The 23,686-nt window shown below is 39.5% G+C and overlaps 1 protein-coding gene across 1 annotated transcript; it reads left to right on the forward strand.

Annotated features, from left to right (window-relative positions):
- Positions 1-79: 79 nt before the first annotated feature.
- On the forward strand, positions 80-21,540 carry xrcc1 (X-ray repair complementing defective repair in Chinese hamster cells 1). Its single transcript, XM_063487942.1, has 17 exons — positions 80-567; positions 666-758; positions 1,973-2,080; positions 2,168-2,326; positions 2,683-2,760; positions 3,829-3,952; positions 4,156-4,262; positions 6,291-6,453; positions 6,535-6,775; positions 7,901-8,017; positions 15,354-15,435; positions 15,510-15,609; positions 17,583-17,631; positions 18,472-18,608; positions 18,753-18,843; positions 18,937-19,012; positions 19,614-21,540. Exons 1-17 carry the CDS (start codon positions 517-519, stop codon positions 19,719-19,721), a joined length of 1,884 nt encoding a protein of 627 aa, XP_063344012.1. The 5' UTR covers positions 80-516; the 3' UTR covers positions 19,722-21,540.
- Positions 21,541-23,686: the final 2,146 nt, after the last annotated feature.

The following is a 23,686-nucleotide window of genomic DNA, read 5'->3' on the forward strand; positions in this document are numbered from 1 at the left end:
TAAACCTCAGTGACACAACAATTCAATCATAGAAGAAGAAAATAAAGCTCTGATTGGATGGAAAAGTCGTTATTCGGAAGGTACGTCATATCCTGGCGTTTACAGGCTTTTGGTGGGAAAATGTGTGCACCTTCACGCACATTTAACTCATAATCAAAATCTATAGTGTGAATTTTCTGTAACAGCGGAGTAACGGATATATGCCGTGCATATAACGCTGTGAACAAATTACGCGGTACAGCCCTTTAGGTGTGCTAAAGTCACCAAAATCATTAGGGAGAGTTGCCTATTGTTTGTTAGCATGCTAACATGTTAGTCATCGGTTTATCTGACCAATAAGAAATTAAACTTTCAGGATTAAATCACTTCCAGTGGAGAGAAATTGGATGTGTCTTATGACTTGTTAGCTGTTTGCGATCGCTTCGTGGGGAGGCACGCGCCCGTTTGGTTTATGTGACTGATCAGTGGACTAATCGATCAGCTTTTAGCCTGACGATCATCAGTAACAACAACGATATGCCAGAAATCAAACTCAAGCACGTCGTGTCGTGCAGCACCGAGGACTCTGTAAGTTCAGTATGGTGTATTACTTGTGTGAGATTTGGATGAAGAAAGCTGAGGTGTGAGGCTGCTTCATACTCTCATATGTTGTGTTACAAAAACAGACGCACAAGGCAGACAACCTGCTGAGCTCTGACACGTACAGAAAGTGGAAAGCAGCCAGACCCGGGGAGAAGCAGATATCAGTCATTCTGCAGGTTTGTTTGTTTTGTTGTTGTTTTTGTGTGCTCAAGTGACACCAAACTAATTCAAGGTGTCGTTGACGATATTAGTTAGATGGCAGATACTTACATATATTACATAAACACCAAATTACACACTTGTAACTTTGGGAGAATCATACAATCTATTGAATTTAAACAAACTTTTTGTATTTGCTTTCTTTACACTAAAAGAAGTTTACATGCAAATTATAATTATAAAGTGAATTTCAGACGTTGTGTTACCGTCCCTGGTCATAACCTGAGGTCCACTGTCTCTGCTGCCAATCTCACAATCACGACTGAGAACTAATGGTGATCAAGCTTGTTCTGCTAGTGCGCCCACTCTTCAACGAATAGTCTCCTTGAAAAGATCAGTTGGCAAGCTCGCAATCATCTTTCAAATCTCTGCTTTTACTTTTTAAAAATATGTTTAAGTGCTCATATATTATAAAGATGCTTTCTGTACCCTCACCTTCAGTTATAATTGTTTTATCACTTTCTCCAAGTAATAATTTATATTAGCTTTTTTTCCAATCTTGCCCTGTGAGGGGCGGCAGATGGCTGCTGGAGGTTTCTTCCTGTTAAAAGGGAGTTTTTCCTTCCCACTGTCACTAAATCATTTGCTCATAGGGGGTCATATGAATGTTGGGTTTTTCTTTGTATTTATTATTGAAGGATATACCTTACAATATAAAACACCTTGAGATGATTGTTGTGATTTGGCGCTGTATAAAGCAAATTGAATTTAATTGAAGCAGTTTGTAACTTTGTTTTGAAAGGTGCTATTAAATAAAGTTATTGCTACTGTTATTAGATAATGATGATCAAACATATTTATATCTGGTACATCACCAAATAAAATCGTATACTGATACATCCAGGTACTTTTAACATTTCATTTGTTATTAATCATGTCTTTCTTACCATACAGACAAATTTGGTGATGTTTCCATTTATCTAGAAAAAGCTGAATTTGTCTTTATTGTGCAGGGATCAGACAGCTGAATGCCAGTACCACATGGTTTTAGATTAATTCGATTAATTAATAGTGTGTTGATTCTTTTCTCACTTTACTTTCTGCCTTAGAATAGATTTTTTTTTTCAATCTTTATTTCACCGCAGCTCTTGAGATTAAGAATCTCTTTTGGAAGTGTGTCCTGTGCTTCCTTGGGAAGTATTACCATGCTACTTTTACTTTTTTTCCTCAGTTTGAAAAGGAAGAGCAAGTGCACAGCATTGATATTGGAAATGAAGGTTCAGCTTTCATTGAGGTGTTGGTGGGAAATTCTTCAGCTGTCAGAGATCAAGACTATGAGGTATTCTTACAAATAATAATAATCCCACTTCCTGAATGCTGTAATGACTTCATTTCATCCAGTCTGATTTTAATCTCACTGTTTTAGGTTCTCCTGGTTACGTCTTCCTTCATGTCCCCCACGGAGAGCCGCAGTGGCACCAACATGAACCGTGTGCGTTTCTTTGCGCCCAACCAGCTGCAAAAGAGCACAGCTCAGGAGAAGTGGGACAGAGTGAAAATTGTGTGTAGCCAGCCATACAGCAAGGTAAGTGCCTAAGAGTGTTTGATGTGTAAAGTGACAAGCCCTTTGTAATTAGCAAATATATCTATTATTAAGACTGAAGCCGTTTATGGAATGATGACAATGTCTGAATACAGCAGTGCAACAGGACCTGTTCTATAGTGTCAAATGAAAGCAACGTAATTGCAAGCAGCAGTGCAGCGTGGTTTTCCAGTTACGGTAACTTTTTATTATGCAATGAAATATAAGCACTGAGATCATCTTTCCAGATCCTTTGTCTCGGGTATCCTGTTGTTGAGGCACCGTTTGAAGTTGTAATGGAGTTTGAATTGTGTCTCTTTGATGGAAATATAATGTGAACCTGTCTTTGCTCTTTATAGAATATTGCATATGGGCTTGCCTTTGTTAAGTTTCATTCGCCACCTGACAAAAACGATCCTCCTCCAACTTCCTCCCCAGTAAGTACTCCACTGAGACCATGCACACCAATCAGGAAAAACAGTATGCCCTCTGATAGGTGACGTGAATAACACCAATTATCTCTTCATCATGGCAACTGTTAGTGGGTGGGATGTATTAGGGAGCAAGTGAACATTTTACCCTCAAAGTTAATGTTTTAGAAGGAGGAAAAACAGGCAAGCAAAATGTTTGACAAGGTCCAGATTGTGATGGTACATCTCCAAACCTGCATCTCCTCTGGGGTGTTCCCACTCTGCGGGGGTCAGTATCTATCAAAAGTCGTTCAAGGAAGGATAAGACGTGATGGGGTCATCAATGCACAGACAAGCTACTGTACTTTAGCCTTTACAAAGCCTAATATTCTATTATAATATTCCATTTAACTAATAGAAAGTAAAAAATATCAACGCAGCTTTTGGATTGGAAAAAGTTCTGACGTGCCTTGAAATGGAATTTTTCCAGGCCTATAGAAGGCTACAATAACGGCTTTCTCTGTCTCAACCTCACACTTTCCAAGTGTATGGACTCGCTGACTCGTTTTTGGATCATATTAACCAAAATTTTAGTCTGGTCATACTATATTTAAAAATGTAGCTGTGGTATGAAACTGCACTGTGACACGCTGCCCTTCTCATCACATCTGTTTTTTTTAGCAACTGATGGTGACGAATGGTGACAACTGTTGAAGTGTTGAGGTTCATTCGTGAATTCTGTGTCTCTTCAATGCCATCATCTTTTAAATGTTTTAAATCTCCAAGTTAATAATCCGTGCAACTTTGTTATAGTAAAATTCAAAATGTGCTTGGTGAGGTACTCTTTTACTTGAACAGGAATTTTTACTTGATTTATGTTTTTTTACTTTTGTTTATGCTGTTGTGGGAATTCAGCATAAACGCCTGACGCGTTTGTTTTAGCACTTCCTGGATATTAATCTACTCTGGGAAAAACTTTCTTACTCATGGACTCATTTGTCATGTTACAGCCTTTTTGCTGTATTAGGGGAAATGCACTTCCATCTCTCTATCTTCCTTATTGCCTCTGAAGTCTTCCTTCTTCTGTCCTGTCAGAAACTGACAAAGCTGGGACAGTTCAGGGTGAAAGATGAGTCTCCTTCATCCGGGCCCAGCCTTCAACCTGGCAGTCTCTTCTTCAGTCGAGAGAACGCAACAAAGTCCAGCACTTCACTCAAAGGTAAATCCAATTATTTGAGTTTACCAGCTGCTGGAGGCCAGTTAAATTCTTTATGTTCACTGTGATAATAAAATGGTAATTTTGTTGAATAATAAAAACCCAACAGAGCACTAATTAGTTTTAAAAGAAGTGATTTCAAAGTCGTTCTTTATTATCAGGCTGCTTTCTTTCTCAACCTGCTCTCTGCACCTCTCTCTCTGTAGCGTCTCCTCAGAGTGAGAAGATAAGCTACGCTGCCGCCGCTCTGCAAGCAAGCGGCAGCTCCCACTCATCAGGCCAGGCCTCGTCTTCCACCTCTGCCTCACCACAGGTAGTAAACACCCCCATCCTCCACTTAATGGGCAGGAGGATTTTCTCTGTATTTAGACCACATGAAAGTGGAGGCAGGATAGTTTGTGTTAGTTTGGGATCTGTGGCATCATGTGTGATACTGTAGCATGGTGGCTCAGTGGTTAGCACTGTTGCCTTACAGTAAGAGGGTTCTGGTTTCAAACCCAGAAAGGTCACTTCTGCATGGGGTTTACATGTTGTCCCCATGCTCACACGGTTTTTCTTTAAGAGCTGCGATGAGAATGAAAAACACCAGGTTAATGCTGCCTGTGGCAGCCCAGGGTACTTTTGGCAAAGAGCTTCTTAGAGTTTCACTTCCACCAAAGCTTTTGATCTAATAACTGAAGTAAAAATAGGTCAGGCGATGAACCATTGTTACTGAGCAGCTCTTTTCACAGAACTGTATCGGTTGAAGATCCTGATTTCATTGAGTTGTTTTCCCACATGACGAGATGCACTGTCCTCATGGTTCATTGATAAGGAAACTGAAATCTGAGATGGAGGGTACCTCTTGTTACCGGCACAGCCATTCCCTTTTAAGAACCTGTGTGTGATGTAATTCCCTTGTTGTTTAGTGTGCGAGAAGCAGCTGGTGACAGAAGTGATTAAATTCCCAGAATCACAACTAAAGCATCTGAATATGCACATGTTTCAGTGGAAGGCCAATCAATGTTGTGTATCATACTTGAGACCCCAAAACAAAGACTTTCTTCTTTCTTTCCCCTCCACAGTAAATATTAGAAGGTAATGAGCCAGTACCAGCACATCAGTATTTTAAACTTTCAGGGAGCCTTAAAAAACGTACATTTCAAACTCTGAACAGCCTCTGGGGTGTCAATCAATAGCGAGAATGGCAGAATACTTGAAACCGACTTTACCTCATAGTGGGCATTGATATGAACTTTTTTGTAAATGCACATATTTAAACTGAAGTAACATTAGGCTAAGGTAGCTTGACTGAAAGAGAAATACACGTGTGCTCCCTGGTTTATTATCATGACAAAACCATATGGTTGAAAAATAGGAAATTGTTGTAAAAAAAAATTTGATACTTGTAATTTTTTTTTTTATAATTTTTTTCCTTCACCTTCAAGAAAGCCTAAAATACATTGCGTATTTTTTTTTCATGTGTACATGGCACACATGAAAATGCACCATTGTTATTTTGCCTGAGGACACCTTGAGAAGAAAAAGTAGGAGGGGCTCAGACACGTGGAAATGACAGCCGCATGTCACTTTGGCTTTTGAAAAGTGAATAAAAACCACCTGCTGGGATGAGCTGCACAAATACATGCCTGTGCATAGTAAAGCCAGCTGAAAGCTACCCCAGTTAGATACAGTTGTGCATGTAAGTTTACAAATCCTGGCAAAATTTATGATTGTTTCTGGCTTTGGATCATTTTTTTGTTTCGTTTTGATTTCATTGTCAAGCTGGAATGTCCAAGTGCGTCCTATGCACAGCTTCTGGGCTGATGTCTACAACTCTTCCTTCAGTTCAGAAACCAAAGTTTCTGTCTTTACTGTTAGGCACAATGTAAGCATCTGCTTTGTGACATGGGTACAGTAATGTCGTTCTTCTGGTGACTTGACCATGTTGCCCATTTTTCTTCAAGTGCTTCCTTATTTTGCAGCCACACCACTTTCTTTCAGAGTCAGCTGAAGTTATTTGTGTTTTTTCTTTGTATCCCAAACAATTTTTCTGGCAGTTGTGGCTGATTTGTTTTTTGGGGGTTTTTTTTGATGGTCTTCCTAAACGTGGCTTGGTTTCAACATAATCCCTCATTTTCCACTTCATAAATAGAATTTGAACAGTGCTGATCGATATTCTCTATTCCTTTTTATATAAAGTTCCACTACCTTCTACCACAGATGCTTTGATAATTCTTTTGCTTTCCCCATGACTTCATTGATTTTATCTATAGACTATAGTAATAATATAAACTGGTACAAGGTGTTAGCGGACTTCAGGCATGAAATAGTAATTTCAACTCTGAATTTTCACCTCTAGCCACCAGCAAAAAGAAAATTTGAATTCAGCAAAGAGCGACAATCTGCCCCCGGCCCTCCTCCCTCGAAGAAAAAAAGTCCATCTGGTTCACCCGAGGGTAAAGCTGCAACCCCCAAACACAAGCCGAGTTCAGTCAGTACACCCAGCCCAAGCACGGCCAAAGGTAACACAGTATCCGAATCTTTGCAACAAGTTATTTATTCATGTGGAGAACTTTCCTTAAGTTTTCTAATAATCTCTACAGCATCACCAGTTCAGAAGGCTGCTGACAAGAAGAGGGAGAGTGAGTCTAAACCTGAGCCTAAAACTAAACAGAAGGCAAAATCCCAGAAAGAGCAGCAGGTCCCATTCACCCGCCTCATGGAGGGGGTGGTGTTTGTCCTCAGTGGATTTCAGAACCCCTTCAGAGGGGAGCTGAGGGAAAAAGCGCTGGAAATGGGAGCCAAGTATCGACCCGATTGGACGCCTGACGCCACACATCTTATGTAAGTTGCTGAAAGGAAGGGATTGGCATAATCTAGCATTCATAACTTTAATTCACGCCTGAATTTAATACTTGAATTTAATACTACTGACTTTAGATGAAAAGATTTATTCCATTGTCCGTGTCTGCTCAGTGAATGGGGAGCTAAAACCTGCGGGTGGTTGGAGTGTATTAGCAAAAAGTGGGAAACGGGGAGTCTGGTACTGTTCAAGGTTAACAAAACCTGCTTATCCAAACTTCTGAATTACTTATTGGCATTTCTGTCTTTGTGGTGGGCTAAAAGCTGCAGGCTCTATCCTCTAGTCTTATGCTTTATGGACAGACATTAAAGTTATATCAATTTTCTCAGCCATTTTTTTTTATTATAATTTTAGAACAGTAAAAATTTATAGTACCTACTGTTCCGAAGGACATTTGGGGTATTTTTTCCTAACCTTGTGCAAAAGTTAATGCCACTTCATTTACAGCGTTGTTGGGTTTAGTTGACACCACCAACACAACATCAGTTTTAATAAAATATGGCTTTTATTTTACCACATCAGCTCAAGCTGTTAAGGACATTGTTTACTGCCGTCCTTTGGTGTCAAGGACAGCTCACAAATATAAGATTCACCAAGAGAATGCACGGAGATAAATGAGCAAATGCAAAAGAGCTGCAGATAAGGCAAAAGATCAATATGTGGTGAAACTGCAGAAAGTTGGCACATGATAAAAATGAAGGGAGATAAGCAGAAGGAAAACGTTTTCAAGCTATGCTTTTTATAAATAGTGTTAAAATTGAATATTGAGTGAGACGTTCAAGCTGAAATATCATAATGATCTCTGAAAATAATCACGGTAAATATAACGAGATCACGTTATCTTTCAACAAAATTTCAAACGTGCCTTGCAAGAGATCTGTGTTGTAATTGTTTCAGATGAGTTTGTGTGTGTGTGTGATTTCGATTATCATCTTTGAAAAAGATCAGTTTTGTGTAAAAGTCCTGTCACCACTCGCAGTAATTCAGTTTGATTGCATCTTGATCTCTGCTGTCAGAACAGCCTGCCCTTGTTAGCGTCTCTTTACTGATTCAACCATACGTGTCTCTGTGTGTCCGTGCATCTCTTTTGGCCCATTAATCTGCAGCTGTGCCTTCGCTAACACCCCCAAGTACAGCCAGGTGAAATCAGCGGGTGGAATCATCGTACGCAAGGATTGGGTGCTGGATTGCCACAAGAGGAAGCAGAAAATCTCCTGCAAAAGGTGAGTGGGAAATGCAAAGGATTATATAAAGAAATTATTTTACTTTAATAACAGACAGTGGCTCAAGCTTGACTACAGGAACTTTAAAAGGGCACCACTCAGTGACAGCCGGGTTATAACATGGAACATGTGTCCAACATTTGAATCCGCATCTGATTAAGGCCACGTCTGCATCTCTACATCACACGGTCTATGCAAAACACTGTCATTGATTGAATCATCCCAAAATACACCCCTCACAGCAGTGTTGCCCGCTTGGTGCAGAGAACATTATAACCTTGAGCAGATGATCCCTGCTGTGATCACAAATTCAACCCACCCAACCCCAGCAGCTATCTAATTATAGGGCTCATTATAGGGGGAACTTTAGCAGCATCAAGGTCCTTCTGTCATCGCTCCACACAAATCTGTGTGTGCTGAATAATGTAGAGCTGAATGCTCATCTCAGGCAGTGGATGGCCCAAATTAATTGGGATAGGACTGCAATTTACTTTATGTATGTCCTTATAATATAAGGAATCCTTTCATACTTGTTTTGTTGGCAGTGATTGCCTCTGGTTCGAAGTCGAGCCATGCAAGGTTGTCCATGGTCACTGACCTCATTAAGCTCAGGCATATGTGCGTATATGAAGCCTGGTATTCTGTAAGCTGTACTAATTTTAATTACTCTTATTTGTAAGTAGTTTTGTGTACATCTTGCCAATGAATCAGCTTCATTCCTGTGTTGTATAGTAATAATGTTACTATGCTAAAAACAATGGGCAGGTGGGGCTTGTGGTTTCTGAGAGCCCAATATTAAATACTGTACTCCATTGCTGCTTTTTTGCGTGAATTTACTGAACTGCTCTGCCTTTTTAAAGGGATTTATGTTGAATGTAGTCAAGAAGACAGAATATATGTAAAAACACCTATTACTCATACCCTATAGCAGTGGTCCCCAACCCCCGGGCCAAGGACCGGTACTGGGCCGCGAGAGTTGAGGCTCGGGTGTGAAATTTATGGTTTTCAGGGTTTTTATCAGTTTTTAGCGGGGGTTTTTTTTTAATCGTTTTTATCGTTAACTCTGTTTCTCTGGGTCTTTTTGCGTGTGTTATGAATAAATCTAACTTTTTTTGGTACCTGTACTGGTTTTATTTTGTTGTATTTATCCACGACACCTTAAAGGCAGGTCCGTGAAAATATTGTCGGACATAAACCGGTCCGTGGCGCAAAAAAAGTTGGGGACAGCTGCCCTATAGTGTATGTCTAATAGAGGTATGTTGCAGTAAAGCAGTACTGATGATAACCATGATATTTAATGCAGAACTGATATTGTAAAAAGAAGGTACTGGGTTCGAATCCACCGGCTGTCTAAGGATTAGGATTTGGGGTTCGGTGTGCAGCGTGTGCATGTTCTGTTCGGGTACTCTGGCTTCCTTCCTCAGTCCAAAGACATGCATGTTAGGTTTAATGGCAGTTCCAAACTGGCCAGATGTGTGAATGTGAGAGTGAAGTTTTCTGTGTGTTGGCTCTGCAGCAGACTTGGGACCTGTCTAGGGTGCACAGTGCCTGATATCCCATCAATATCAGACATGTGATAATATCCTAAACAACCCAGTGGCAGTACAGTTATAGTTAGAGAGACACTTCCGACCCCCTTCCCTTTCTGTAGCCGCTTTACTGCAGCCTGAGTTTATCTACACACTTTATGGTTGACAAAGAAGGATGACTACCTACATTTATCTGTGTCTAACTCCTCGTACACAATATGAGACTCACCACCAAACAACAAGCAGTGGGGACGAAACAAACTGTTGAAGACTTCTCAGATTATTTCCTCATATGCTGTCTGCTTCTGCATCAGGCTTTACGAGGGTTTCACCTAACACTGCCTGCTGTGTTAACATTCACCAATGTGCTTAAAGCAGCCTGCTTGGTTACCCGCGTTTTCAGCTAACTGCTTACATGATAATAAAAACTAAGAAAATCCAATAATTGTGAAGCACGTATTCAAAATAATTTTCTCTGAGCTGTCCAGACTTTTTCAGAAAATAACATCACAAACAGGAAGGATTGCATGGCTGAAGATAAAATAAGATGTGATATGGTTCACTACTGTTCGATTGTAGTCAAAGTTAAATTTCATGTTTAGTTGACAGGAGTATTTTTAGAAAAGTGATCATTTGATAGTACTTTTTCTTTGGCTGATGCTTTGTTCCACAAAATCAGGACTAGTTGACTGCTGCTGCAACATCCAGAATTGGAGATGCAGAAGAGAGAATTTTAAGTTGCCTCACCCTTCCCTTGATGTCATTACTTTGGAAAGTAATGACATCAAGGGAAGGGTGTTCAGGGTTCTGTCACAGGCAGCATCAATCAATGATTTAAAAACGTATCTTGTACTTGAATAATTGTGGATCTGCATGGTGATTGATGATAGTCATCAGCACTGAAGAAAGACATGGCCTCCTCCTAATCATTCAGACCCTGCAGATACTCTAAATCAAAGATTCACATTCATTGCCTGTTTTTACACTGTGCACGAATGCCAGCGCACATTTACACAGTGAGCTCCTAGTTTAACGTTTTCATCATTAAAACTGAAAATGTCAGCTCATGAATGACCTTGTTATATTTGCATCAAACCTTGTTTGTAACACCATGAGAGTTTTTATAATTACATATATGTTATAACAATATATAAGTAACGATGTAATGAAATGACTCCATAATGGAAAAGAAGCGTCAGTTTTCAGCTCTGTCTGCATCCCAGGAGTGCACTCGGGAATGTCTCAGATGTAATTAATGAGCCCTCCTTTGCTTATAATTAGGTGTGACTATCGGTAGGTGTGACTGTCAGTTCTGAGAGATCGTTGCGGTGATGCGGCAGGGCGTACCTCGTAGATAAAACAGGTGCGCTGAAATCTGATATTTTTCATGTCGAACTTCAAAGCTGTAAATGAAAGTGGCCAGAGTTGCAGTGTGATGAGATTTCTCTAGACAGCTACAGTCTGTATATGAGGCACGCGAAGAATGTGAGAGATTGAGGAAAGACTTTTAAAATAAAATACTGCTGAAGGGCACAACGTGGAAAAATCTGATCTTTATTTTACGATTTTAAAAAAGTAAATTCAAATGAAAAGTTGACTGCAGTCTGTGTCGTCATTCGCCCTAACGCTCCCCTTTCTATATCAATTTGTGATAGTAGAGAAGATCTCTCGCCCCCAGTCTGCTTCCCCCTCTCCCGTTGTCAGAATAATCCATTCCCCTGCCCAGCTCCGCTATTGTGCAGCCTGTGGAGTGTGCGGCTTTGATGTATCTTTTATTTAAAAGCTGCATCTGCTATGGGTAATTAAAGGGACCACTTACTTTGATGATGACAAGTACCCAAACAAATACGCACACTCGCACTCAAACTGTTGCTCCCAACGTGCACGCAAACACCGAGCGTCTGAAGGCGAATGCTCACCTTTGCCATTTCCTGACATGCATGCGGATCATGTCGTGTATATGTTAATGAGCCTGTGACATCAGCTAAGCACCCAAGAAATGCTTTCTGCACATTCATTACCCAATCAGTGAGAATCCAGGCAGAGGAGGAGAGGAGAAGGTGCACATTTAGATCCATAGCATCCAATCAAAAAAGAACTCAGTGAGTAAATATATTTCTCAATTAATCAGTGCTTTTTAGCAACATCTGAAGGAGGACCTGGAGAATACTGCTATATTGCTGCCAGCACAGCAACGGAATTGCATTTTAATTAATTTAAAACACAAAGCTCTTTCAAACACTTCACTGCACCGTGGTGTTTTGCAAAAAGCGTAAAAGTGCATCAAGTGAGGTCATTTATTTATTAAAAATTAGTTTAACAAAAATATTCATCGTATCAGAAAACCTTTTTTTCCACCAACAAACAAAAATAAGATATTTACAAAATAAAAAAAAAATTTGTAGAAATTTAAGGACTCACAGATGAGAAGCTTTAAGATAATAAAAAAAATCAACATTTCTGCCTCATTCTTCGTGACTTTAAAGGTTTTTGTTAACACGACCTCATTGAAAGACGCTGGCATTGACAGAGTCTAATCTTGGGCTAAAAGTAGTGGCAAAGAAGTGTGTCTGTTATTTTTAAAACTTTGATGGATGAATGATAAATCCTTTGACGCTGCTTTTCGAAACCCCGACTGCAAGGTGATATATTAAAGTTGATATTTTTGCTATGCATTGCTTTCATAGTCGAGGGAATTTTACCTACTTTTTTGGACGGTTAAAAAATAAATTCATTTAAAAAAAAAACCTTGAGCTACATATTCTTTCTTTTAAAAATAAGTCTTCGATAAAAAATCATTGAATTTTTGTCAGTAATATAAAAATGTTTATTCTTTTACATTTATTTCTGCATTTTTTTTTAAGTATCTTTTTCGTGTTACGTAAAGTTACGTATCAGCTTTTCATTACTGAGCAGATCGAGCTGCTTAACAACTCAATATCTTAAGAAGCCGTTTTTCAGTTGTTTCTTTTGCCCACGTTGTCTTTTTCTTTATCCAATTTTCTGGACACTGAGTTTTATAACACGAGTAAGCATAGGTCAGTAAAACTCCCTGTGGTATGTGCGGAAACGATTACACCGTAACTGTGGCATTTCAACTCTCTGCACTTCACATTTCCAAGCTAATAAAGTCCAGCTGAATTTATATGGCTTGAGGGAAAATGTAGAAAAGGTGGGAAGAAATAAAACGTTATCGCTGGAAGCTTCCTATTTATACCTCTGCTTGTGTATGTGTGTGTGTGTGTGTGTGTGTGTGTGTGTGTGTGCAAGAGCTGCAAGACTGATTTTCTCCTCATTACTTGCTTGCTTTTCTACATGTCACATTCAGTATCATTATGACTACACACAGATTGAGGTGTTATGGGTGGAGTTTATTGGACCATTTAGCTTATTTACTCTCTGAACAATCTCTTAAAGTTTGCAGAAAACATTTTAACAATGAAGTAATTTTTAGAAATGTCCCTAGAGGGCCGTTTTACCAGTCTGTTAAACAGAAATTTGAATTTAGACTAATCCAACTGTTCTTAAGAGTCTGACTGGGAGTAATTTTAGCAGTATTGTAGCTATGACAGTGCTTGGTATCCGCCCAAGAGGGGATTTTTCTTGGTAGCTTTTGCCCTGCCAATAGAAATGACATTTAGCATCACAATAACGTTCACAACAAGATGGAGAAAATCATGATTGCATCTGTGTGTTTGGTCCGGTTCATGATGACCACAGAGTTGAAAGGTTGGAGTTTCAGTGAGAAAACGTGCTACAGTAGATGTGGTGCGATTTTTTTACTCGCCTGTAATCCTTGTAATTTCCTTTGTTTTCTTACTGAATTCTTACTGAATTCTTACCTACTTCTTTGTAGGTATGAAAAGTACAGAAAATCGCATATTTAATTACATGTAAGTTTAAAAAAGGTGGACTTCATCACTAATCCGTTCCCGTGGTTCTTTAATTTTTAGAGCAAACTATTGCTTGCACAGCTGACGTTTATGCAGATTTCTTTTTATTGCGCTGCAACAACATATGCTTACATGTAGACCAGTGTTTCCCGACCACTGTTGGTGTGCCGTGAAAGATTATCTGGTTCCACCTGATTAGCACTTAAAGCGACCTGCTTGAGTAACGGGCAGAACAATTACATTCTCTTCCACTAGAGGACAGTGCAACTTCTTGCTCCAATTAAATGGGTTGCCAACTGCCAGTAAAACAGAAGAAGACGAAGAAGCAATTACATAGTCATGCTGCAAGTGAGACAATTCAGCATAGCAATCGATAAATATTTGAATATGCAATATGCTTTTTGTGATATTTTTGTTTGTTGGTGTGCCGTGTGATTTTTGTAATGTGAAATACGTGCCGTGGCTCCAAAAGGTTGGGAAACACTGATCTAGACTAATCATCATACGCTGCCCAGCCAAAACAAAGGTCAAAATAATTGCACACATGTTGTGGCATCACTTTGATCAGCTCTCGGTATTTATTTTCATCCAAACTTGCATTAATATTTCATAAAAGATCTTGTATTGATGCTGAGTTGGACCGCTACTTAAATTCTTTCTAGCACATCCCAAACAGTCTCAGTGGGGTTGAGCTCTGGATGCAGTGGTGGTCAATCAGTAAATTACGTCTCATGGGTCCTGAATCGCTCTTTCACAGTCTAAGCCCATTGAATCCTGGCATTGTTATCTCGGAATATACCCATGCCTCAAGGGGAGAAATAAAATAAATTGATGGGAAAACCTGATCATTCAGTATAGTCAGTTAGTCAGCTACTCATTTTTTAGCACATCTTGCTGAACCTATCCTGACCATCCAAAGATCATAACACTGCTCCTGTAGGCATGTGCAGCAGGCATCAGAAATGATGGGTGCAGCGCTTCATTCACCTCTCTCCTCACCCTGATGCCCGCCATCACTCTGAAAAAGGACAAATCTGGAGTCGTCAGACCACTGGGAATAGTGGTCTGAAAATCCATTGATCCCTATTTAATTTAAACCCTGTACCCTCATTGCTCCACAATGATAAGTGCATTTTTTTGATAGTACATTTCTCCACAGTCCATGTTGTAGAGTAATATAGCAGGTCAGAACAAAACTAAAAGAGCTTTTCTTCCCAGCTTCAGCTCTTCTGTTCCATAATTAGATCATTTTACACTAAACCTTTTTAATACTGATTAAAAGAGTTTAGAAATGTAACAGCCACTGTAGTAATTGTTAAAAACTATACTATTGTATTGTTTTACTAAGCGAAAAACAAAGCAGGAATGGATTTTAAAGAACAAATGAGTAATTTCTGTGATTTATGACGTTGCCAGCTCTTATCTTTGTGAGACAGGTTGCCTTAATTCAAATTGAAAACTGAAGTTGTTTTCACTGAGTGCTTCAGATGAACCACTTGTGACTGAGAGTAATTGGTTTAAAAAAAAAAAAAAAAAGGCCAGCCAACCCGTCCCCCCCCCCCCCCCCCCCCAGGAAAATTTATTGTTTGTCTTTTGGGGAGTTGACAGAAGTTTTTGTATTTCTGTCCCTCGTCCTGCAGAAAACTAGATTTCTCCCACTATGCAAACTTCAAAGTATGTGATACACCGACTGTGGTAATGTTTTAAACATTAGGTCATTGATCTTTCAGCTAAAAAATATTGCCATCTTGTTGAACTTTGTGTTTCTTTTCTCCCACTCATCTGACAAGGGATTGTTGCAGTTTGAGTCATTGCACAAGTAGAGCTGATTGGGAACAAGATATGTTGAGCAAAGGTACTTTACTCTTTGGTCTTTAATCATCCTGACACTGTTTTGTTTTGTTTTTTCTGTAGGTATCTGATGGATGGACCCGAATCGAGCTCAGAGAGTGAAATGGAAGTGGACGACGAGAGTGAAGAGGAAATGAACACAAAGGTAAATTTGTTTTTTTTAAGTGAGCCTATAAATATAATCGAATGTCAGGTTTAAAGCTCCCTGCTGCTTTGCAGACGCCGCAGAAGAAGGAGAAACAAGTCACGGCCAAAAAGACACCAGAGAAGAAGGAGGAAGATGATGAGTATGCTGGCTCCACTGATGTGGATGAACCAGGTTGGCATCAAACGCTTTTTAGGGGAATTAAAATTCAGAAGAAAATGTGACTGAACTTTACCTGACATTTCTGCCAGCATCAGTATTTCGGCTTAACTTTCTTTCTTAAGGCTGTTATAGGGATAAGAGTCGAGCACATCATTGCAGAAACGTCTACAAAATGAAGGCAATGCAAAACCTTTTTTTAATGTGATTCAGCTGACTTAGAGCCAAGGTTTGTCCAAGACAAATAGACTGAAGGAAATGGCAGGGGATGGGAAGTTGACAGTCGGTTCAATGATCAGGTGAAATGGAGGAAATTGAAAAATGACAGCCAAGTTAAGCAGGCAATTACAGTTTGAATCAAGTGCCAGTAATAGGAACAAAAACCAAAAACAAGCAAAAAGGAAAAAGAAAGTATTCTCTTCCAACATTAGACTGTCATGCACACACCTGTCTTTGAGTCTGCTTATCGGGTAATATAAGCTTTAGGTTATTTACAGCCCTGTTTCCTCATCTGTTGATACGCTGTATAAGATTTAAATAAAAACACAATAACATTTTTTTCTTTAAAAATTTAAAGAGTTTGAACATATAACGTCAGGATCCCCCAACAGAATTTTATTTGCTGCGTGACCTTTTGATCTACATAAACTTATTTGTGCCAGGAAACTGCTCTGTGAGAGTCAATCACAGTGAAGGAAACTACAAACCTAAAGGTCTGGAACCCTAAATTTAAATCATACTTGTTAATTAAATTCATTTTAATGAATAAACAAGTAAACATTCATTTGTATATCTGCACTGAAAAGATCCGGGAGCTGAGCGTAAGTGGCTGAGACTCATTGATTCATTCTGTTAGCTTAAATAACTAGAGATGGAGAAGAGGGTCACACGTGAGCTGAAGAGGACAGAATGGATAGAGAGGAGGCCAGGGGACAATTTGAGAGCCCAGGGATTAGACAAAAGGGACAACCTTTATAAAGCACTTGGAAATGGGTGAGATGGCAGCACTGCCATTTAAAAAATAAATAAATAAATAAAAAGAACAGGAACAACATACTTACTGTAGATGCAATTTTGAGGTGGGGAAAAAAAGAACAGGGGCAAGATGTAATCACCATAAAGGGACTTGAGCATGATTCTCATTTCTATGTTAATACGAGGGCCAGAAGTAAAGTGCTGAGGTGCATCAGAGAGGACAAACAGCAAGGGCTGACTCACCAAACGCATACATGATGACAGACGGCATTTTAATTAGACCACCTTCTCTTTTCCCCCTCAACAACACAGGATTTTACGGTGGTGGCAGATGTGCAAATTAAAGGAAAAACCTGAATCCTACAGGGATCTGAGGGGATCTGATGGCTTGTGCTGTCAGGGGGTCGTTACTTGGTCCACTTAACCTCACAGATTTGTTCTCAGATGACCTTTATTCTGCGGTGGCACAGAGAGTCGATGAATGGCTAAAAATGATGAAAATCGCATGCTGTGGCTTTAACAAGTGTTAGACAGCTTTCCGCCCAGTCATCACCAAAACACCAAATGGGAAAATATCTTTTGGAAGAATGGCTCTTCATCGTTCCAGCGGGGTGCAAGAGAACTGAAAAATTAATGCTGTGAAGGTGTTTTTGGCAGATATGGCTTGGCTGGTTTCACCTTTAATTTGGTACTCGGGTACTCATTAAAAAGCAGATTCGCCTGGTGTTTTTTCGCTCCCATCTGTGCTCGATGAGAATTGTAGAAAACATAATGGCAGCATAAAAATCTCCATCTCCAGGTGACCAGAATTTAAAGCAGCAGATGTGTGATTAATTATTTCATTAGTTTAAGATTGGGGTCATAGAGCGGTCACAGTATTTTGTGTTGTCGGTGAACTCGGAGAAGGGAAAATTGTGTTAAATACAACTCATTAACAAAATTTTCTCCAAGTCATTTTCAGGTAAAGCTGGTGAGTTTAATCACACTTAAAAAAAAATGTCTCATTCTCCCAGGAGGCGATGATGATGAATCTGCAGTGGACACAGAGGATGAGCTGCAGAGGTAAACAGGACAAATCATTTTGATTATGCTGTTTCTAATCCTCATTCTTCGATAACTAATTCTTATTTGATTGTTAGGGTGCTCAAGTCTTATTTTGATTAATAATTTTACAATAACGTGTTTTCTTTCACACTGAGCCAGTTTTTTCTAGCGACTCCTGCTATTTCCAGAGCATTTCATTGTCTTTTAGGTCACGGTGAGCTGCAGTTTTACTATTTTCCTTCAGCATTACTGCCGTAATCAGCATTGTTTTTGCAGACGTTGTAGTAAAAACATGTGATGTAATGTAAAAACCCACTTTATGCTATTTTTCCAGCACCATTCAGCAGATTAAATAAACTCCTAGCTTTCTGCACAGACACTATTGAATAAAATAGAAGTCTATCTGCTCCCTCAAGATGTTTATGGGAGAAGACATAAAATTCTTGACCAGAACGCCTCTTTAATAAACTGCTTTTGGGCACATTAGCCTTTAAAAGAGATACTGCTGTACTAAAGTAGCCTATAGTGTTGTCATGACTAAATCTATATTGACTTTATGAGGATATTGTTGATGTTATATATAATATGTACATCTTATTTGTCACATTTAGTCCTAAATGCACAGTTAAAACAACTTTATATCCTTTTTAAAATTTCTTCATGGTCTTTACCTGATCCCTTAGCGAGATTCCCTTGATTCCCTGAGTGAAAATAATGAAAAGATTCATTAAATGTGTAAAAATGACAGCAGAGCTGTGCCCCCTGCTAGAATGTGGCCACACAATACCAAGAAAAAAACCCATCTTTTGAGAGCAGGCTTGTTAACATGTAGGATAAAAAGGTTTGTCCTTGTGAAAGGGTGGAAGAGGAGAGAAAACAGAAGAAAGCAGCAACAGAAGGAACGGTGGTGAAGGACGAGGATCCGTACGGGGGGTCGACGGATGAAAACACAGACGCTGAAGCTGAAGAGGATCATCCCATCCCCGAGCTCCCAGGTATGCATCGATTAGTTCCCATCCAGCTGCTGGCAGCTTGTGTTTTGCTTTCTTTATTTTTTTCTCCTCTTCTCTTATAATTTTCCTGCTCACTGTGTTCCACTCTTCTTGATCTTTTGCTTCCCACTTTGTCTTCTCTTCTAGATTTCCTAAGCGGAAAGCACTTTTTCCTCTACGGTAAATTCCCCAACAATGACAGACGACTGCTGTTACGATACATTGTTGCCTTTAATGGGTGAGAAGACTTTTAGTGGTTATTCCCAATGGACAAAAAAAGACATAATCTGTGCAATTATAACTGTAATTTATGTCCCTATCTTTGCTACAGAGTGATCGAGGACTATATGACAGAGAAGGTGCAGTTCGTGGTGACCAGTGAAGGGTGGCACGACTCCTTTGAAGACGTGAGTCGTACCCTCTTTTCTCTTTTTCTTTGAAAATAAGTTGTTTTCGGCAGCCACAACCAAATAAACATGTCTAACGGGGGCTTAAAAAGATTTAATATTTGGTGTACCCGTGTGTGTAAGCTTTTTATCTTTCACTCACACAGTCAAGACAATTTTGTAAAGGAAATTGCTTCACTTAACTTTGTGTCAAGTGTTGCTTTATTATACAGTGTGCACAGCTAAAAATAAAAAAAGGGAGAGGAAATACCCTTTGAATTTTCCACTCCAAGCGTTATCAGCCCAGAGTTCTGAGGCCTTTTCATTTACGCAGTATGCACCTACTGTTTTGCAAGGTGTAATCATATAAAAGCACTGAAGCAAACTGGGAAGCACTTTAGCATTCCCAGGAAAAATTCAGCAGCAATGGGGACGAGTACCTTTCAAGTGTAGGTCACTATGGTTTCCAGCCATTTGCGTGCATTTTTAGCATTTGAATTCACATCTTAGGTACAGTTTGAAGGGTTTTAAAGGCTTTACACCTCAGCCTGTCTGACCATTTGTAATGCAAGCAGGACATGACGTGACTGTGCTTCTTGCTTTTGCTCTGACTTCCTTGCAGGCGCTGATGGAGAACACCAATCTGAATTTTGTCAAACCGGAATGGATTTATGCAATCAGTGCACGACAAAAGATGCTGCCCTATCAGCCCTACACCGTCGTCCCCTGAACTATACACTGTATGCAGCGTGCGGCCGCACTCACACCCCTCATCCTGATGAAGGAGCAGCAGGGAAAGCCATAAACACATTTTCCGTTTCAGATAAACAGCTACACTTTCATAGAGCAATAAGTCAACTGTTTGTTATTATCGATGCCTTTATATTGGACTTCATATTTGATATACATATAATTTCTCCACCTCTCTGCAAATGTTTTCAGCTTTCGGCCAAGCTCTGCAGACTGTCCACTACATAGTGTTTCTTTCTTGAGGTTATTGTTAGGATTAAGTATAGGTTTATTTTTAGATTGCGCTCTCGAGGGTCGTTAGCCCCAGCTTGGCCAGGAACCAATTTCATCATCTCCACCATCATCATCATCATCCATGTGCTGCTGAGTCTCTTGGGCTTTGTGAATGAAGCACACACTCTGGCTCAGGACTTGTTTGAATTTCTCACTTCCTGTGCTGCAGTTTGTTGCTGCTCGCTTCGGCTACCTCAGGCACTGTCTGGAAATGAGTTATCACCCTGTCCTGACAGCCAGCAGCACTGATAATACACCATTTGTGTAAGTGGGAAGACTATTATGAAAACGACCCAAAGTCAGGTGAAAGATGTCAGTTATGGAAGGTTACAGCCATGGAAAAAAAGAAGAAACTGAACATTTTTGTTCTTCGTTTTATTTGATTTATTTAAAAAAGGGATAAAATTATTAATTTCTTTGTCTTGATAAATGAGTTTTGGATTTGGTTTTATTCGTGTTTGTAGAAGAAGCATAGGCTGAGGACATAAAACAGACATCAGTGTTGGCGTCCTTTTTAAGATTCTCATTCATTCACGTGCAAGAGTCCAGCTTAACATCTCCTTTGCTGCTTGGCCAAAGTGGCTTGTTCAGTTCTCTGTCTCAAACTTTTTTTTCCTTGTAATACCTAATTATTTTGTCTAAATAAAAAAAAAAAAAGATTTTTAATTAAAAACTTTGCTCTTTTCTTTTTATTAATCAAACTGTCTCTGCACTGAGCTGCTCTCATTTCTTCCTCTGTCTTCACTTGTGTTTGCAGTGCGAGAGGCACTCTTCCTTTTCATTCCTTCTGTGATCTCTAGTCCTCTCTCCTCTCTAATTTACTTCTCCTCCTGTTTTGTGCCCTGGAGCCACTGGGTCTTCTGCTCTCTCAGTCAAGGGGATTAGAAAGATGTTATGTGCATGAGAGATGGGGGAAGGAGTGGTGGTTATAGGGGAGAGACACTGCAGGAAAGATGAAAAGGTTTGGATTCTCAGCAAGGATGCGTTTTTTTTAAAGTGGCCAACTATTGGATTGTCTTCTCATACAGTTCTTGTCTAAGGTGGAGTCACACACATACCACCAAGTGTGAAGCATAGCAGGGACGCTTGCAACAACTTTGTTGCAGGAACTTATTTGTTTCTTGTGAAAGAAAGAGTTGCAAGGTCAAATCCATTTAGGTCTCGAAGCGGTGAAATTTACGGTAGCAAGTGGCGTCGACTGAATACTTGTCACATTTCACTTGAAAGGCTGTCTCTGAGACAGCGGGAAGGATTGGCTGCTTTTAAACCGTCAAATTTGACAGGTGGACTTTGTTAAATAGCGGTTTCCACCTTACTCTTGTCACCTTGATTTCTTCCTGGCAAATTCATTTATTCCCATGAGCATTTTTATATCTCTTGTGAATCTTGGCAATGACTTTTCCTGACAAAAACTTTTCTCTCTGGCTCGCCAAATATTTTGCTTAACTCTGTATACCTAGTCCTCTTTATCTGTGCCATGCAGTACTGGATTAAGGTGATGGATGTTTTTCCTCTAAATATTATAAATCCTCCATCTCTCTCTCCCGTTTCTCTTTCTGCTGTTTCATTCTGTTTAGAGCCCTGAAAATCTATTTGTTTGAATTAATTTTCTTAGATAATTGTTTAGCAATCTTACTATGGCAAAATCATCTTTAAATCTATAGTACACAATAAGATTAATTCACATACACACGAAACAAATTCACGAGTGGTCAACAGACTATCAACAACAGTGACAGAAAATGCATTTCTCATATATTAGATTTCACTCAATAGAAGGAAAAAAAGAAAAGATGTTGAAAAGCTCTTCCAGGAAGTTTGCTTGTCGATGAGTTAGCTGGGGTTTTGAACTGATGGGTCGTTAAAAATGTTAAAACTTTCATAAAATATTAATTCCAGTTGTTTTAGTCAGAATTTTGGGATGGGACTGTTAATTTGGAGGAAGTTAGAGTACAAAGTCCAAACGTACTGTTACTTTGTATTTCAACTTCTCGTTAGCACAAACATCTAATCAGGTCAGGATGAGCTGTCAGAGTTCAATCTGAATAGAGAATAAAAGTCATTTAGGTCAGTTTGCATGTGATGTGGATTTTGATGCCAAATAGGCTGATCTGAGTATTTCAGAGACGACCACATGACTATTTCTAGGTGTTACAGGGTTTAAAGAGAATGGGCGGAAAAAGAGAAAATATGACTGTTTACCCTTCACCCTGTCAGCCTGCAAGAAACGGAGGCTACAATTTGCAAGGGCTCACCAAGAAACTAAAACAAAAAAATATTGCCTGGTCTGATGAGTCCTAATTTCTGCTGCAACATTTGAATGGTTTCTGTCAAAAAATGTGAAAGCATGGATCCATCTTGCCTTGTGGATCCAGTTCATGCTGCTGGTGGTGTAATGGTGTGAGAGATGTTGTCTTGGCATACTTTAGGCCTCTTAGTACCAACAGAACATTAGTTGAACACCAAAGCCTACCTGAGTATTGCTGCTGACCATGTCCACCCCTTTATAACCACACTGTACCTATCTTCTGATGGCTGCTTCCAGCAGGGTCCAATGCCCCAATCATCCCACAGTGGTTTCTTGAACATGAGTTCACTGTACTGAAATGGCCTCCACAGTCACCTGATTTCCATCCAGTAGATCACCTCTGGCATGTGCCACCAACAAATCAGCAGCAAATGTATGATGCTATCATGTCAATATGGGTCAAAGTCTGTGACGAATGTTTCAAGCACCTTATTGAATCTTCGTCACAAAGAGTTAATGCAGCCCTGAAGACAAGCGGGACTCCAGCCAGAAGCAGAAAGATGTACCTAACAAAGTGGCCGGTGAGTGTATATTATAATTGGTGATGCATCCATTCATCTGTCACTTTAATGTTGCTGCTGGTGTGTTTGTGTTTATTTTAATCCTTAAAGAGGCCTGAGTATAAAATGAAGTTACTCATGTAAGTGCAAGCATTTCAAAACTACACTTGACATTACCTGAATACCTACTACTACTTTTTTCTGCACCGGTGGTGACAGCTGATTCATAACCTGAGCGTCACTTCAGTCAAAGCCATATGCATATTTGACTTGATGATTAGATTCATTGATGTGTTGCTTCATGGATCCATATACTTATCCTTTTAGGTAACTGCTCTGCATTTTTCTTAAAACTCATTTATATTTTGATCATAGATCCAATTTTTTTCCACTCAGGTTTTCCCCTTTCCCCCCAGCTCGCAGGGATAGTAAGACTCACCAGCTTGAAGGACGGTTCCACTGTGATTTCTTTTTATCATGACAGCTGTGGCAGTTTCTCCTGCATGGCACTTTTAAATCAGATTTGCCATATGGACTCTAATATTTCTGTTCGACTCCAAATCTCTGGAGCATTTTTTTAAACCTATCATTTAAAGTGATCCATCACAATAAATGAAAAGCAGAATTTCATCAGCATTCATATAGGGCAACTCATTGCTTCATATTAACATTTACTTGTCAAAAAAGTGAATGAAACCTTTTTACTTGATCCTATAAATACTATTATGCATATTTATGAAAAGCAGCTGACTGAATAAAGTATTGAGTTCTTCTGCACAAGTTAGTAATTTCCTCCAGTAAGTCCCACAGTTTGCTATTCAGATGTCACTTATTGGTTTGCTGAGTGTGTTTCATCAGTCACCG

This window comes from Pelmatolapia mariae, linkage group LG10_11 (genome assembly GCF_036321145.2).
Source record: "Pelmatolapia mariae isolate MD_Pm_ZW linkage group LG10_11, Pm_UMD_F_2, whole genome shotgun sequence".
Taxonomy (NCBI): Eukaryota; Metazoa; Chordata; class Actinopteri; order Cichliformes; family Cichlidae; genus Pelmatolapia; species Pelmatolapia mariae.

Bases quoted from the DNA above. Each gene is read 5' to 3' on its own strand.
- xrcc1 (XM_063487942.1), top strand. From the start codon at position 517: ATGCCAGAAATCAAACTCAAGCACGTCGTGTCGTGCAGCACCGAGGAC. The intron at 15,610-17,582 runs GTTGGCATCAAA...TCATTCTCCCAG, and splicing joins CACTGATGTGGATGAACCAG to GAGGCGATGATGATGAATCT. The intron at 17,632-18,471 runs GTAAACAGGACA...TCCTTGTGAAAG, and splicing joins ACAGAGGATGAGCTGCAGAG to GGTGGAAGAGGAGAGAAAAC.